This window comes from Nipponia nippon, unplaced genomic scaffold (assembly GCF_047370975.1).
Source record: "Nipponia nippon isolate SJK-2023a ecotype South Korea unplaced genomic scaffold, ASM4737097v1 scaffold_2, whole genome shotgun sequence".
NCBI lineage: Eukaryota > Metazoa > Chordata > Aves > Pelecaniformes > Threskiornithidae > Nipponia > Nipponia nippon.
This window is the reverse complement of record NW_028262336.1, coordinates 64,812,498-64,829,808: the sequence shown is the minus strand read 5'-3', so window position 1 is coordinate 64,829,808 and position 17,311 is coordinate 64,812,498. Positions and strand designations below refer to the sequence as shown.

The 17,311-nt window shown below is 44.3% G+C and overlaps 1 protein-coding gene across 4 annotated transcripts; it reads right to left on the bottom strand.

Moving 5' to 3' along the window:
• Positions 1–266: 266 nt before the first annotated feature.
• On the bottom strand, positions 267–17,252 carry SOWAHC (sosondowah ankyrin repeat domain family member C). Of its 4 annotated transcripts, none has more exons than XM_087756668.1 (2): positions 14,138–17,252; positions 267–1,861 (listed from the first exon to the last, which is right to left on the bottom strand). In XM_087756668.1, the coding sequence occupies exon 1, from the start codon at positions 17,202–17,204 to the stop codon at positions 15,678–15,680; it is 1,527 nt and encodes a 508-aa protein (XP_087612794.1). In that variant the 5' UTR covers positions 17,205–17,252; the 3' UTR covers positions 267–1,861; positions 14,138–15,677. The 4 variants fall into 4 exon arrangements, with proteins under 4 accessions (XP_087612794.1, XP_087612792.1, XP_087612793.1 ...); XM_087756666.1 differs by lacking the exon at positions 267–1,861 and adding an exon at positions 2,281–4,163; XM_087756667.1 differs by lacking the exon at positions 267–1,861 and adding an exon at positions 9,549–9,658.
• Positions 17,253–17,311: the final 59 nt, after the last annotated feature.

Here is a 17,311-nt window from a genome sequence, read left to right as displayed (position 1 = left end):
TTTCAGGATAAACGAAATATTTGGTTTGACCTAAAATGCATTATTCTTTCTGCTTTGAGCATTGTCATGCATATTTAACTTACGAGAAAGTAAATTTCAAGGAAATACCAAAACAGAAAGCTGAAAAGAAATGCATTTAATTTTGAAAAAAGCAGAAGTGAAACAAGTAATTTTCTTCAAAAATATTTTTTTTTCTGAATAGGCAATTAAAACCCAGCACCAATTCACAAAATGTCGCAGCATTACTGAAGCTTCTCCGAGAAATAATTCCCACATTTGTACATGTAAGTTGCTTTCCAGGTGGGAAGAAGAGAGAGCAGGAGGGGGATGCAAACAGCCATAAGGAGACAGTAGTTGCAGGCCCTGCTGCCCATCTCCTCTGGTGAGGGTCCTGAGGGGCCCCAGCCCTGGTTTGCTAGCAGGACTCTTAGAGAAAATGGATCTGCCTGGGGCTCCCAGCCTACACTGTGCACAGATGGAGGCGTCTTGAGCCAATGGAAGAAAATCAAAACCTCTTGTTCTGAAACGACTTTAATCTGGTGAGAGAGAGACCTCCCTGTGGATGTTAAAGTAAGCAGAAATTCTTATTGACAGTGCAACCCATTTAGATTTCCTGTCTCTACGGATGTAAGGAATAGCCATTAGAACATTGATTTTTTTGTGACCCCCTCTCTGTTTGTGAGTGGCACCTGAGATGCAGCCCTGATTCAGGGCAAGCTCCAGAGGGCGGGAGCCCCCTTCCCTCTGGGTCAGACCTTGAAGCATCAGCCTCTCTCCACTAAGAGCAGAGGGACCAAGGGTCTCAAGTCCATGCTCTGAGTGATTCTGCTAGGAAAACTGCTACTGCCTTGGTATTGCAGCCCAGGTGCAGCTCTGATGCTCACTGTTCAGTTTCACCCCAAATTATCGGATCACTTTTTGTGTTTGATTTTCAATCCATGCTGCAGCTTGCTTCTCCTTCTTGATCTTCCTGAAAGTCACATTTGTTGTCTTTGCAACACCATTATCAAACAGCTAATACAGAGGAGGGAAAAAAACATTCCTGCCAAAAATATATGAGAGATTCCTACTCTTAAGGGCAGGCTGTCTGTGCTCTATACCTTATCTGCACAAGAACTGTACTGCCTTGTAATGGTTTAACCGTCTTGATGTGGAAATGCTTATTTCTGGGAAGAAGAATCCATCTGCAGAGGTACCTTTGTACTAATGTGATGGAAGGTGTGACCATAAGGTTTGTGTGGTGTAAACTAACCAGTAAGGATAAAGCCTTATCTTCATATATAATTCAGTGGAAACTTTCCAGTCGGAGTGTTTTAGCAGTTATGTCATTATTTGAAAGGGCATATTACCACAATGTGGTGTTTGCTTGCTTTCTGGATATACTATGTACTCTGTGGATTTAAAAAAAAAAAAACAAAAACCAAAAAACTATTTTGCCATAGGACAAAGCAAAGAAACAATAACTTTAAAATAAAGCACAGAAATCCTTCTGGTGGCAATCACTCCACGCAGTAGGAGACTAGTATTCAGCTAAACTAGTCTTCTGGTACAGCAGGTTCTGGCTAGCGAGGCTCCATTGTCATTTGCAAGCAAGCATATTTAAGTGGTTAGGATGTCTTCATTCCATTTTGTTCTGATTTGGCTGGTCTCCTTGTGCTTATTGCTCTCTGAGCACACTTAAGGGACAAACCCCTTCATTCACATGTTCAGTTACACAACAATTTTTTCATCAGGTCACGCTTTTGTGAGTTGCTATTTGCCGAGTACTGCATTGGAAGCATTTGCTGGTCTCAGGAGAGGTGATGCTTCGCTTGTCTCAGGAAGCAGAAGACAGAAGTCCTCACAGGCAGGAAAAGTCGGGCTAGATGGAAAACGCATTAGCATAAGTAAGATATACAAATTTAAGGCACAGAAATTGTACTTGCAAAATAGGTCTGTGTGAATTCTGGCATTAAGGCAACTCTGGAAACCACAAAGAAAATAATGCCATTAGCCTGGGAATGACAGTAAAAGAGGTTTAAACTAAACTGTATTACACAGTGTTTAGGATGCACCAAAAGCACATGTAACCAGGGGGGTATACCTGCACAGTACATCTGAGGATTACTAGCAGTTTACCGCTGCCAGAAGGGGCAGTCCAGCCATTCTCCATCATTCCTAACCTAGTCCCTCCAGCTCTGCTTGCAGCCACATAGCTTTATCCGCTCTCTTGAACCATCTCTGTCTCAAACTAGAACTGGTGAGCCAATTCTCACCTGGCAGAAACCGCTTACCTTTTTTTTTTTTTTTTTTGGCAGGGTTATTTTTGGTCAACACAGCAATTTCAGTTGGCGCTTCGTTCCATCAGAGGAGCACCAGAGCCAGTGCTCAGATGAGGTCGAGGGCTTTCACCCGGTGTGAGGGGGGCTGGCAGAGGACTGGTTCCTCCTTGTTCAGTGGCAAGGAGCACGTAGGTTGGCAGAGCTCCGTCATATTGCAGCACCTGGGAGCTAAGGTACGTTAGCTGTGCTGTATAGTTGTGTAACTCAAAGGAGTCTGTTCCCTGGCTATAAGAGTCCATCATTTTTCTGCAGGATTCATAATGCTGCATTGTCTTTTTCTCCATGTAAAGCTTCTGAGTATAGAGGGAAAAACAGTCCGTTTGGGGGCACAGGGTATGTAGCCCTTATGGTAAGAAGCGTAGGCCTTGAGTAGTTGGCAGGCGTACTCTAAACAGTGTTAAAGCTATGCCTTGCACTGAGAATTACTCAAAGTTTGTCTTTTTTCTTCCCTCCCAGTTCGTGTGAATTTACAGTGTCAATGTTTCTCATCATGCCAACAAACCAGCCTCAAATACCCAGGGTTTGTCCCTTCCACAAAAGCTCAGAAAGATAGGGAAATAATACGAAGGCAGCTGAAAGTCTCATTCAGATGCAACCACATCAGTATGGGTTACTGCTGGCATAATGCATTTTTTCCTGCATAAGTGTTGCTCTTTTCGAGTTGGTATCGGTACGCAGCCTATTCCTTAAAACACTCTAACACCAGTTGCAGTTACTGCCTCTTGTGCTGCTGTCCCAACTTGACAGCCACTGCTGCTAAACTGCAGTGTAACTGCAATGCTGAGGTATTTGCATGGGAAGGGACTTTCTGGAGTCTAAGCAAAGCTTGTAAAGAGAACAGCTTAAAACTGCAAATGTGTATGGGAGGTCTAGATTCTGTAGAAAAGATTAATTTGGGACATTTAGAACAGTAAAGGAGATTTAGCCACCTATCTTTCATTAAATAGTATGAGGAAATCCCCATGTCCAGCTTGGAAAATTTTGATATAAATTATTTAATTGCAGATGACAGAGTCTTCTTGAGCATACTAGCTCCAGCTTTGACCCTTTTAAAATACAAAATTCATTAGAAAAGAACAAAAGAAAACAAATACAGAAAAACTGTTACACATACAAAAGTGCTGAAGAATGGAATGCTTTCCATGATGATTTAAAAAAAAAATCAAGTTTTTAAATTCAAACCAGCATTTAGGGGCTACAACAACATAGAAACCTTGGCAGGATAAGGAGCTCTGACTGAGGGTTATTGTTATTATTCAAATTCTGGTAAAGCAGGAGCCAGTTGTCCTAGAGTTTATCCAAATAATTTAAAAGAGAGCTTTTATATACCTTTACTTAGTTCTTTTACCGTTGTCTTAAACTTTTGACTGCTTCTGGTTTCTTGTTTTCTTTTTTTTGTCAAAACCACAAAAATTTGGTAAGGAGGACTTGGTTAGTTCAACTTAAATTTTCACTGCTTGCTTTTTGACCAGTTTCTTTTACATCTGGTATGAGCAGAGGTTAGCTTGATGGGTTCTGAGCTTCAGTTCCCATTCTTTGACAATCTGAGCTTGGGCGAACCGGGGCTCAGTACAACACTTGGAGTAAAAGCTAGGGAGGTGTTAGGTTTCTGCTTAGTCATCCGTTTTTCAATCCATGTTCCTTTTCATTTTTCTTTCCCATTAATGACTGCTGAATAGTTTGCAAAGAATGCTGCAGACGACCAGTCTTCTGTGCTGCAAAGTGGAAGTGGCATTCCTCTGCCCCTGGAAGCTCCCCAGTGTGAACACCAATACCTATTTGTATAGAGTGCCTAACGGGTTACACTGTCATGTGAGGTGAGGAAACAAATCTGTAGAATTCCTAGGAAAAGAGGAAAAAGGAATAGATTTGAAAAGAGACCCGGTGAGAATGATGGCAGAATTAGAAACAGAAAATTACTTTAGCTCGTACAAGATCCATCACCCTGTTTACCCCCCCTCAAAGAACAGACTCCATATCCTCACGTGTGATCTTCCCAATACCTTTTGAGAAAACAAGTAAGAACCAAGCCTGTTTGTGACTTTTTCTTCCTAAATATTTCTCACTGTCCAAGTCAAAAGGTGCTTTCATAAAATCCATGTTTGGCTGCCCTCGACACTGAGGTGGAACTAAACTCCCCAAGCACCGAAGTCCTCAGCCAGACCAGAATTCATTTCAAAGGCAGTGGCAGCTTAGCTTTCAGTGGGGTTAGCAGGCTAAAGGGCCTCACCCTGCACCACTGGTCGGTCCTCTGTAAGCGGCTGTGGGTGCATATATTTGGGAGTAGGATGGGGACAGAGCAGGGGGAATTGGTGTCTTTCCTGTGGAAGCCCAGGTCGGCCTGCATAGGTGTAACGTCAAACCACAGTATGGGGTCAAGAATTGCGCGTAAAGCCACCACCAGGTGCTGGTTTGCTACTTCAGAGCTTTGCTGATGACCAGGATCCCAAAACATCAAACTTTCTTCTTGAGTATTTTAATGTTTCCAAATCAAGAAAGGTACTTTTTATCCTGCAGTAGCAGCTCTTATGCTTTGAGGCATGGAATATTCTGTGGCAGTCCGTGGAGAGGCAGCTGGTTACTTACACAGCGGTACAGGGCTTGTACATTAATATGGCTCTTTTGAAGTTACGTCTGGCTCAATTTGCAATTATCAGAACATAATGAAAGAAATAAAAGTCGGATTGAGTACTTTCTTGAAGTTATTCTGTAATCCGTGGACTAACAACTGGTCTGCTATGCCATAATTTGCTGCAACATGGTTTGTGGTGTGCAAATGATGGAGAACTCTGGCTCTCTGTTGAGTAATTACCAAAAAAATTTATGTTGGCTTAAAAGTACCTGTCCTCAGAAAGTCTCTGTTCCCTCCTTTGACTACAAAAAGGTTAAAAAGAGTCACTGATATCGTCATTTAACTTCTTGATGACTGTATTAGTCCTGTAGATTCTGCTCAATCAAGATGCTAATACCGCTGCTGATAAAATACGAGTTGGCAAATGCACGCCAGCACCAAATGTATTCCTGCACTTGACATGAAGAAAGTGTGGCTGAGGTTAATCATAAGGAAGTTCTGTTAATCATAGCTCTGGAATGAAGTAGAAGCAATGTACATAAATTAGTGTAATACAGAGCAATTTTCAGAAAAAAAAACCCTAAAATTTTATTATTATCTCCCTGTGAGACTGCAATTTGTAATTTGCACTGTAATTCCATCAGCTGTCTTTTCTGCTTCTGTGCACAATCAGATGTAGCGTCACTGTGTCATTAAAGAAACAATTATTCTAACAACAGAACTAATAAATGCCTTCTGTTAGACGCAGGATTTAGCCAGCAAACACAAATAGACCTTTAATGTCACCCACTCATTCATGAATTGCCACATTGTCATTGTAAGCCACAGGGTGGAGAAAAAAAAAAAGGGAGACAACTAGCAAATGTAAAGTTACCCTGCATGGGAGTGAAGAAACTTGCAACTCTTTAAAGACGTTAGCCAAAAACTCTAAAATGAGCAAATATTTGAATCCCACATAAATTCCATATTTAAGATTGTAGGATTGAATATTTAATGAGAATTTGGTTGAACAGATTTTTTTTTAGGCACAGTATATTTCCTACTTATTCACAGCCTTCCTGTGTTAACTTGGACATCTCACACAGCATTTGTGTGCCTCTTATTTCCTCAGGCTTATAATTTTGGGGTATATTTTACAGCGGTATTTCCCATTCTTATATGGGGATTGGAAGCAATTTAGTAAGTGTCTGTAGAGAACCTAGAGATGCTCTGTATGGGTAGGGTAACACTGCTGTTACGATGAAACATAGGAACCTGAGGATCCTGTAACAAGAATTGCCTTTCTTTTTTTCTCACATTCCCCAAATCAAAAGGAGATTATAGGGAACAGCAGGCTTAGTGAGATTGTTAACTGGTGTTAACTGGTTAAAATTACACTGCAAAATTAGACTAAATTTCAAATGTCAATTTTTTAACAGAATTTTTTTTTCTGGCAATTGCTTTGTAAACATTAGTGTAGGAACAGACAAAGTAGAAGATGTTCTGTAGCACTTACCATTACGGTAGCTAGGTATCAAGCCGAGGATCTAAATGCAAGTTGTCAGCTAAAGCCTTGTAGCCAGTCTTCCAGTCACAGACTGATTTTCACATATATTCATTGACTAGGTTGGGCTTAAGTTCCTTCCTAGGAGCATTATATCAGTTTAGCCTGAATTTAGTTGTGTTGTTTAAACTAGGGTTTAAGAATGTAGGTTTGAAGATTTAGGCTAACAATATCCCTTTAATGCTATTTGAAATTTCATGAATGCCAAATGTTCTAGAAGATTTTTAAATGAGTTGACTGGCTCCCAGGAGAGTCACAGGGAGGTGTGAGGGAAAAGCAGGAAAACATCTAGCCAAAAGTGGTATGCCTTTTCTTTTTTGTATGTGTATACGTATGTTTTAACTATTTTGCATATATGATCCCTGCCTGGCTGCCACCGTCTGAGCAGGCTACAAAGATTCTAGGGACAGTGGGTGAGGAGCTACACCCTTTCTTGTATTTGGACAGCACCTGATATTATGGGATACCGACTGTGATTTAGCAATACCAACCTACAACCAGCAGTAGTAGCAATGTTATCAACAGAAGTTTTGACAGCCTAATACATTTCCTCCACTCCCAATCAATCAAATTCCACTTCCTCAGTATCACTTCCCCAGTATCACTTCCCTGTTGTTTCGTCCAACCTCAAGTCAAAAGAGCCGGTGAAACCTTCACGAGGCCGTGAAGGACCACAGAAAGTCATCCTGGCAACAACAGCTCTGTAGCTTACGGGAATAATTCCTTTCTAAAAAGATCACTGGGGAAAAAGCAATATTCTCCGAGTAGGTAATTCTTCATTACCGACCCACTGAAGTAACAGGTGTTTTCTATAGAGGTCAGTGGGATTTAAACCAGGCACTCGAAAAGGATCCCTGAAGAGCACTAGTGTGGAATGGGGAACACTAAAATCATTCAGCGATTAAAAACAAGGAGGTGTTGCGCTGTACTGCTTAGTCACTGTGTGTGCTGGCATGTTTGAGACGAGTTACTTTTTTTTCCCCTTCTCTTTACATCAGCCATTCAGTTTGCAGGGTGTGTAGGGAAGCGAACTTTAAGAGTGATTAGTCATCTGTAAAGTTACAGTCTTCTATTTTTAATAGGATGTGAGGCAAAGTTTTCCAGAATTTGGATTCATCTACACGGGGATCAAAAGGGACGCATCTGCAAAGGAGGATGAGGTGGGCATTCCGGTTAGCCAGAACTCCCATTTAGGACCCATCGTAAAAGACACTAGTTTTGACATGGCTAATGGAATAATCAATGCAAATCCTGTGAACTGTGCTTAGTCTTTCTTATACAAAGCGGTCCATTATTCAGAGTGTTGCCTTTAAGGTACACAATACTGCAATAGTTGAGGAGGAAGTGTCGTCTTTTTCTACATTCGCCTACCAACTTTAAGCTTTCTTATCTATGTTATATTTAGAATGCTATATGTGGAGACGTTTAGCATCAACACAATTTTTGTTCTTCCTACTCTTGAAATTTAAAGTAAAAGAGGAAAGCTTGTGTTTACTTTTTTTCATTTAATTCTTAATGAGAGATCTCTTTATCTGAGCATTACTGAAGCATCCCCATTCTCTGATCCTTATAGATCTATTAATCAATATTTGTGCAATTCAAGCTACTAAAAAATAGAAAAAAAAAAAAAGGCGGGGGGCAAGTAGCCAGAAAAGAAGGGGGTAGGTGCAGAAGGGATGAATAAAGATGCACAGCATCTGATGCACACATCAGTCTGAGAGCTCTGCGCTTTGCCAAGCACCATCAGCAAGACATTTTCTTGTCAGGTCTTTGCTACCTAGTGGAAAACTGGTTGCCTTTTCAGCCAGGGTGTTCCAGTCCAGAAGGAATCCCATTTTAATTTAGAATTCTCTGAGTTTTTATCTGTTCTGAGAGGTTAAATCTTAAACTTTGCTACAATGTAAAAAATAATGACCGCTATTCTGTACAACTGGTATATTAGAGAGAAAAAAGCACAGTCCCTCAGTGCATGCAGCAGAAGCCTCCGTTTATCGGTACTTGCGCGTTCGCAAACATTACTTCAGACGAATTTACTCCAGATCAGGGAAAAGGTTTGGGTTCTCACCCTGTTTAAGCCCCACAAATGTAAACACTGGAGAAAGGCCAGTACCGCATTTCTCTTGCGTACACAAGGTCGAGAACTGCCCAGCACTTTACAGATGCGGGCACTGGGGAGTGATGCCGTTACTGAAGGTGCACATCTTCCAGATCAAACACAAGTTACCTGGTTTTTGCTGGTTTGCATTTTTATAACGAATTTAAGGAATGGTTTTGTTTTAAAATATGGAAGAGACTGGGCCTTTGTGGACAAGAGCATCTGTCTTTTCAGCTGGAATCTTTTTTTTTTCTTTTCAATGGTCTCTTCTGAGGATGGCTTTAGTTATCCCAGAAACAAAAATTTTGCTAAAAGGAAGTTGAGATTGCTGCAGGAACTTGAAGCAAACTTTAGAAGCTAAGAAAATTTCAGGTTAAAACCCCAAACCCTAATGCTTCCTCTCACCCTGATAGCTATCAGTGACCTACTATACAGCCCTTTAAAGATACACTTCTTGGGATATAGTACTGCAAGCTATTACCCACAACGCAACTAACTCATTTTGCAGCTCCTATGCAATGAAGAAACACCCTTAACAAATGATATATCTTAAGAACAGATACAGTAATTTTGCAGCAACCCCTCTGCAGTAGTTTCCTGTCGCAGCTGTTCAGTGTTGATCCAACTGATTTCTATCAGGGGCTAAAGATTAATAGCATACTCTAGTGAGCCATATCTGCTACACGAGATACTTGGCACCACTTAAATGTAAAAGTCTCCTAAGCACTCCAGTTTCATCCACAGTTCAGTTCCTGCCATTTATTCACATGCAAAAGCGTAATACCTGTATAAATGTCACAGGCAGATGAAACGATGTAGCATCTCTGCTTCCAAACCCATCAAGGGAAGGACTGCCAGCAACTTCAAAAGGCTTCAGATTTACCCGTGCTACAGCCCACAGCTGCAGACTGCACGGGGTGGCAGCTACGACACCTGCAGTCTATTCCAGCCAGCCCATCTGTGACAGCAGGGGAGGTTCCAAGAGGCAGGAGACAAGCGTGAGGTTGGTAGCTAACGGTCCTGTTGTCGGAGGCAGTTGAACCAGCAGGACCTTGCTGCATCTCTTCAATTATACTCCCCCAAACTGTCACAGAGTTACTTCCGTAAGAGATACCTATAGTAAGATACTATGGGATAAATAATAAGAAAAAAAAATAGCAAATATAAATGTCCTTATATATTCAAGTGTTACAAACATATTTTCTGGTACTTTGAGGCTTTATGTCACGCAAGTGTATGTCCAGCCAACAGAAGACATCTTTATAGCCTGCAGAGTTGATTTTGTCTTTCTGTATTTCAAGTAGTAACAGGGACAGCACCTCCTGGGTATGAGCTGTCCCAAGGGATTTCTGTGCCCCAACAAATACTGTGGACATCCTTTCTCTCTTTTTTTAAAAGCAAAATCCCCACACCACCAGAAAAACCAACCACCCCACCCAGCCTCAAGAAGAGGTAATCGTAATTTATGCCCATTCTACTACCAGTTTCTCAGGCACTCTAAGGAACTGCAAAGTGAAATAACTAGAAGAGCTCAAGAGCCAGCCAGCGGAAGTGAAAGGCCTCTAGCTTCAGGGGAAAAATACTGACGAAATGCCCAGTTTCAACTAAAGTTAGGACTAGCTGTAGAGACAGCCCAAGCAACTGAATTATTCTGGTGGTGAGAAGCATTTTGGTTTCCCAAGTCTCTCTTCATGGACAGGGATTGATGCAAGGATGCATTCTGTAGGCCGTCTGCTTTAGACTGGCAGCAGTAAGCTTCAACGATGTAAATGCATCGATGCAGAGGCATGCATGCACACAGATCTGTTGACTTCCACTGTCACCCTTGACAGTATGCTTTTTAATGAAATAACGGCACGTTAAAATAGATTAATATAACTTGCTAGCTTCTTCTCATGCTTCCCAGTAATCTAGGGGAGGAGACAGTTTACAGCTCTCTGTACAGAAGGGTAGTGCACCTGAACTACAGTGGTTCATTTGGCATGACTAATCTAGCTGAATGACCACAGAATGCTTTTGCACCTTGACCCGAGTATTACCTGCTTTTAAAGTAACTCTTCCACATGCCACTAGCAGCTCAACTCCTTGTAAAAATCTCAGAAGAGGGTTTTTTTCAGGTTTTACCACAGAAGATGGCTCAGTTTTTCCAATAATGTGTGGATATTAGGACACATCAGTACTAATTTTGGCTAAACTGAAAAATGATACAAGATAAATTCTGGAACATCTGCAAAATGAGAACACAGGATGTTTCGTTTCGTGTTTCAAAATTGGAAATTTAAAATTGTATGTTCCATTCTTTTCCTGCCAAACCGGTCACAATTTTACATAAACTAAAAAGCCAGTCCCTCTCCCAAACCCTAATATTAATCTCAGATGTCTTCCTTCTCCCCACACCCAGCTGAGGACATAAAAAAATGACAGTATGCACCTTTTTTTTTTTTTTTCTTCAACTCCAACAAGAAAACTAAACTAAACTACTTTTTTTCTGGATGAAGTCTCCAAAGTTTAATCTAACGTCTTCAGGTCTCTATGCATTCCACACAACTCAAGGCATACTAAGTCGGGACTGTAGTCCCTTATCCCTCCTTTCTAGCCAATGGAAAAATAAGTTAACAGTGCAATGCTGAAGGGCTTTTCTCCCAGTGGGGAGCCTAAAGTTAAGTGGGACCAATCTGACATACCAGGACCCTCCTGCAACAGCTGTACTTGTTTGTGCTTTTGCAAACAGTACTAGCTACGCTAAGAAATGTTGGTAAGAGGACCAGCTAAAATACTTAACATCAGACATTAATTTACATTTGAGCTCTCAGCAAGTCATGTCTCTCAGTTGTGATTCTGTAGAAAGGATGTATGTTTGGATACAACTTTCTAAACAACTTCTAATCAAGCCATTGCATGATCCGCAAGGCTCACGTAGACTCCTCTCCTACCGAGTCCTCTGCCTCCCCCAACAGCTCAGCTGCTTCCCGCATGCCCCCGCTCTCCCCGAAGCTTCCAAGAGCACTTCCCCCTCCCTCCTCCTCTCACCCGTGTCCCCACACTACTGATTTGGGGTTGCTTGCTTTGGAGCTGCATGCACGCTGATCCACCAGCACGGTAACATGCCAGCCTTTCTTCAGTCTAAGCACAAATCTGCATGCCCCCCAGAGGAGTTACTGGCAGTATGAGGTTTACTAGTTTTAACATATATTTTGGCAAGGCAACAGCTTCAAAGAATGTTTAGATCTACCAAATCCCACAGTCTAGCTTGGTAATGAAATGAAATTTGCCTTTAGAGAAGCTGCCAGCTGTAGTTAAGACACATTACAAAAAGCCTTAATCCTAAACCTTTTTTAATTAGGTATTGACCTTTGCGTAGTGACCAAAACTAGTATTAGTCTTCCCAGAGTCAGAGATATTTAGCTGCATAGAAATAAGGTCAGGACGCTATTTTAAGTTAAGCAATGCCACTCTCCCAGGCCCTTATTTAGACATACTTCTCTACAAAAAAAAATGTTGCGTCTTCATTTACTTTGACATGAGCTATTAGAGGGTAACTGCCAAAGAAAAATGTTACTGTCTTGCAAACAACTCGACTGTATTTTTTCTGTGCCTTACTCTTCAGGTGTTACATACCAGATATCTTCATGACAAAAAAAAAAAAAAAAGACAAAATGGTACATAGTTTTAACAGCCAATATGCAAGCAGCACCTAAGTGTGTAGCATACAGAAGTCAATTCAAGCATAAACAATTCATGGGCTCTTTTTATTTCAGTAAAACTAAAGCTTACAGATTCTTAACTCATAACCATTCAGAAAGACACCCATAGAAAGTTGTATTAATAAAAACTGACAGGCTTCCAGGCCTCTAAAATATTTCAAACATAAGATACAATAAAAGATATCAAGTGTTTACATTACAGTCTTGCTGCCTTACACACCATCATAAAAAGTGAACAAACACATTCAGTAACTTCAAACGTACCATTAAGAAGACACCAGTAAGTGCTCCAGTTTTCTGTACCATACAACTTTATTTCAAATTCACATCTTTCTAGGCAATGTATCCAAAATATTGACTCAAGAGTACCTTTAGACTGTAAATATTCTGAAACAGGGCATCAAGCCTTTCCTATCTCCAAACAAAAATTAAGTTTTAGCTCATGTTATAAAAAGTAACCACGTGGAATGTGACAAGTCATAATGTGAAATCAAAGTGCTTTAGTCCCATAGCGCAGACAGACACTAGTGGTTATCTAGCCATTCGTCAATACATCTCAAACACCAACAGAGATGTTTGCTTTGTTGCACCCCACCTTGCAAAGACCTTTGGACCATTATGGCGAAATTTCATGAATTGACAGCTAAACGGTATGAGTGGACCAACAGTTTCACTTTGATACTTCAAATAATGAGTTATAAATGAGGCATCTTTTTACCATTTTTCAAGTTCCCTCAGTAATTACCAAAGTTCTACTGTATTATGCAAGATAAAGCTATGTTCCAGTTAGTCTTTTAAAATCCAAAGTGTGCTGTATTCCAAACCCCAAAGCATCAAAACCCTCAAATTATTTCCCCAGACCCCAACAGCTGTCTAAGACTCGTTATTTTTGTGCAATTCTTTGCTGTTTGCATGTGAAGAGAGAAACACTTCACCCAACAGTTCATATGAAAGAACTATAAACTCTCAAAGCAAGAAAGTTACTTTAATAACGTCTGGACATAGGTAGTTGCATGGAATATGTGCTCAATTCAGAAGTGGCCATGCTGAAGAAGGCTCGTGTTGCAAGTGTTCAGTCAGAAAACTTCCTTTCTACAGAAGTCTAAAAAGCTATTTATCTTCCAGAGTGAAGGAAGTTTAAGACTTAGGCATTTAATCCTATTCTCTGTTACAAAAGAATTAGTTCTCCACTATAATTCGTATGATTATCCCCCCACCTCCCCCCCCCTTCAGACACCCCGTTTTTGTACAAGTTTACAGCTTGAACTGGAAGGGCTGAGGGAAAATTTCTGGTCCTGTCCCACAGACATAAATACAAAGTGCTTTGCAAGACTGATTTTATCCATCACATTTGTGGCAACCAACCCAAAATGAAGGCACGTGAAATCTATAATAATATAGCTAATAAATTATAAACTAAAACTGAACCTCTGCATAATTTCTAGTCTTTTTGCACAAAAGTAATGACCAGCACCTATGCAGAGATTCAGGGTTTTTTCATGTAACTTTTCCCAAAAATAGTTAAGTGTTGCTCGCATGCCTACACAAATACTGTCATTTATTAGGTTTTGACACAAAGTGCAGAAATTGGTAATTTATCCGCACAGGAAGCCTGAACCCAATGAATCACCAGCACTCCCTTCCCCTGTTGCTACAAGAAACGTAAGCCACCAGCAACAGCTACAGACAGCTGTTACCTTGAAAGTGCACAACGCCCAGCAGCAGTTTCCCTGTGAGGTGTTCTAGAGCTTGTGGCATGCATTTAATCAGCGTCTCAAATCCGGATTTTAACATGCCAAAGCCTATCACTTTTGGTTAGTTACCGGCCAGACATGCGCATACATTCCGAGGAAGCCAACTCGAAACATGCTTTGACAAATGTTGCATTGAAATTGGCCGTACCTTAACTTCTAAGCACAGATGAGCTTCTACCTTGAGCAGCGTTCAGGATCCAGGGTCAGCTCAATACCTCATTCTTAAGGAAAGCAGAGTCTGGATACAAAACTGCCTCCTAGATTTCACTGGAATTGCTACCTTTAAAGCAGAGAAACAAGATTCAAGGTTTCTGAAAGCTTTAGCAGACGGATAGGCTTGTCAATCAGATTAAGACTGATTAAGGTTGTTGAACAACAGTTCAAAGCCTCGGTTATCACTTATCTAGAAATACAGGTTTAAAAGAACTCACACACCATTGCCATCACTTAACTAGAATATGTCATTATACTGCTTTCACTCAGGATGATAAACAGGGATTGAGTTTCAGAGTTCTGGTTATTCACCTTGTGTGTGAATTTACCCCCTCTTTTTTTTTTTCTTTTTTTTTTTTCCTATTTCTGCACAAAGTCAGTTGAAGGGATTGGCACACAAGTCAGTGGTGAACACAGACCTGTAGCTATTACGTTACAGGACCATATTAGAGTTTCATGAAGATTTCATGCAATGGTGTCTGTGCTCTTTTCTAAAGAGAACGACTTTCACAGGTAGCACATACAACACAATTTTCTGATTTTAAATGCAGCGAGTTACATAAACAACATTAACAAGAATTGACCAGACTTAATAACTGGAACTGCGCTAGGTCTGGCACTTCAGAATTCACAGTGATTAAAATAAAATAGCTTTGCCTAAGACAAAACGTAATATACCCAATACATAAAAAGCCTCTTTGCTTCCAAATCTTGTATTAGTATTTCAACAGCGATAAGCAAGCTCAGTAGTACCTCAGACAGCAGAGACTTCTGCACATCGTTAACTTTATTCATTGTTTGCAGTGCAATGGATTCTTTTTTTTTTTATATATTCATGGTGTCAAATCAGGCAATTTTCAATGCATAAAGTCAACACAGGCTCAAGTCTTTGCTGGATTGAAGCTTGGATTCTGCCAGGAAACCGTTATCTACTGTCTCATTTTGGGTACCGAACTCCACGCTGTGCCAGGCGGTATTGCTGTTAAAGAGAAACTTAAAGTAGACTTGCAGATTACTGAGGTGTTCTTCTGACATAGCAAGTCATCTGTAAGTAGTTTATAGTACCAGCTGACAATATAAGAGTAGAGCATTTGCACTTTTCTTTCCCCCACTCAACTCGCTAATCCTAGCGGATTCACTAACATGGGTTTCCGATCCCAAAGCCTGCCTTTAGAGAGAAAGGAGCACAGCTTTTAAACACCCCAGCGTTTCTCAACGCACCCGCTGCCTCTCGTTTCAGCACCAAAGGCCCAGCCGAAGCAGCCGCTCCTGGCAGCTGTAAGCCACCAGAGCCCCGCTGACCCACTGGGCTCACTGACCCCACCGAACGGAGTTAAAGCAAGATACTCAGGACCCGCCTCCCTGGAGCACACGAGTCTGGATGAGCACCCACTTGTACCTGCCTCACCTTCCGCGCTACCCCCTCGGGCACTCTGGTCCGTGCGCCCACCTCCCAGACCTCCTGCTCCCCGGCCTTATCCAAAGACATTGGACTTCGGCCTGAGCTTGAACGATGCTTTCAGGGATTTCTCCTCATGCTCTTCTTCCTCGGTGTCACCGCGAAAGGAGGGCGTGTTGTGGATGATCTGAGTCCTGAAGCGGATCTTATTAAGCCGAGGCTTCATCCGCCCGCTGCCGGAGGCTTTCCTGGTCATCTCCTTGCCCTTGCCTGGCACTGCTGCCCCTTCGGTGCCCTCGGCTTCCTCCCCAGTACTGTGATGGTGGTGGTGGTGGTGGTGGTGGGAGAGCCGGTAGTTCATGAGGTTGGAGGGCAACACCTTGGAGAGCCTCCAGCGCCCGCTCCCGTTGCCGGCAGCCCCTTCCTCCTCCTCCTCCTCCTCCTCCAGGGCCCCCACAAGGCTCCGCATGTCCCCCGAGGTGCCCTGGTGCAGGTACTGTGCGGCCTTGCGCCCGCTGTAGTCACGGATGTCCACGTCGGCGTCGTAGGCTCCTACCAGCAGCTTCACCACTTCGGTGTGGCCGTGCATGGCGGCTATGTGCAGCGCTGTGTGCCCGCCGCTGGTGCGGGCGTTGATGTCCACGGGCAGCTGGTGCCGCTGGGCGAAGCTGACCAGCGTGGCCAGCAGCTCCTGCCGCCCGTGCTTGGCGGCCCAGTGCAGCACCGTGAAGCCGGTGATGAAGTCCCGCTTGCAGAGCAGCGCCGGCTCGCAGCTCAGCAGCCCCTCCAGGCTCTCCCACCGCCCGTCAGAGGCCGACAGCATCCAGGCGTGCTCCAGGGGGTCCAAGGCCACGGCGCCCGTGGTGCTCCCCTCCTCCTCGGCGGAGGACGAGGCCACCGAGGCGCTGTCCGAGTCGCCGCCGCGGCCGCGGGTGCCCCCGGGGAGGGCGCCGCGCTTCAGCTGGGGCGAGCCGCCCCGCGCCGCCTCCCGCAGGCTCCTGCGGCCGCCCCCCGGCGCCGCCGCCCCGGGGGCCCCCTCCGCCGCCCCCGCCTCCTCCGCCGGCGGAGGCCGCCCCGGGCCCGCCGCTACCGCAGCCTCCTCGCCGCCGCCGCGCCCGGGCAGCGGCCCCCGCCGGGAGCCCTTCCGCTGGCCTCCGCCCGCCGCCGGGCTGGGCCGGGGCGCCTCGCCCCGCCGCCCCGCGGGCTGAGGGCGGCTGCCGGCATCCTCGCCCGCCGGCGGCGCCTCCTCCTCAGCGCCCGCCCGCGGGGAGGGCGGCGGGCTCGGCCGCTCCGCGCTGTCCCCCACCGCCGCCGCCGGCGCCTCCTCCTCCCCGGGGGTCAGGGCGGCGGCGGGGGGCTCCGGGGCGCAGTACCGGCGGCGGAGGTGCACGTACTTGACGCCGCTGCCGGGCTCCTGGCGCACGGTGGCCACGGCGTTGACCACCTCCTTGAAGCGCTGGCGGGCGGCGGCGCGGCGGCCGGGCTCCGGGGGGCTGAGCCACTCCCGGAAATGCTCCAGCAGCTCCGCGTTGCGCGCCCGCCCGCCCCGCGCCGCCAGGAACCGCACCACCGACTCCTGCCGCAGCTCCGCCGGTTCCGCCATCACCGCTCCTGCCCCATCGCGTCGCGCCGCCGCTCCTCCTGCTGCTGCTGCTGCTGCGGGCGCGGCGGGGCCGCTGCCGGCCGAGCCCCTCCTCCTGGCGGCGGCGG

Coding starts and splice junctions, on each gene's coding strand:
- SOWAHC (XM_087756668.1), bottom strand. CDS start 17,204: ATGGCGGAACCGGCGGAGCTGCGGCAGGAGTCGGTGGTGCGGTTCCTG.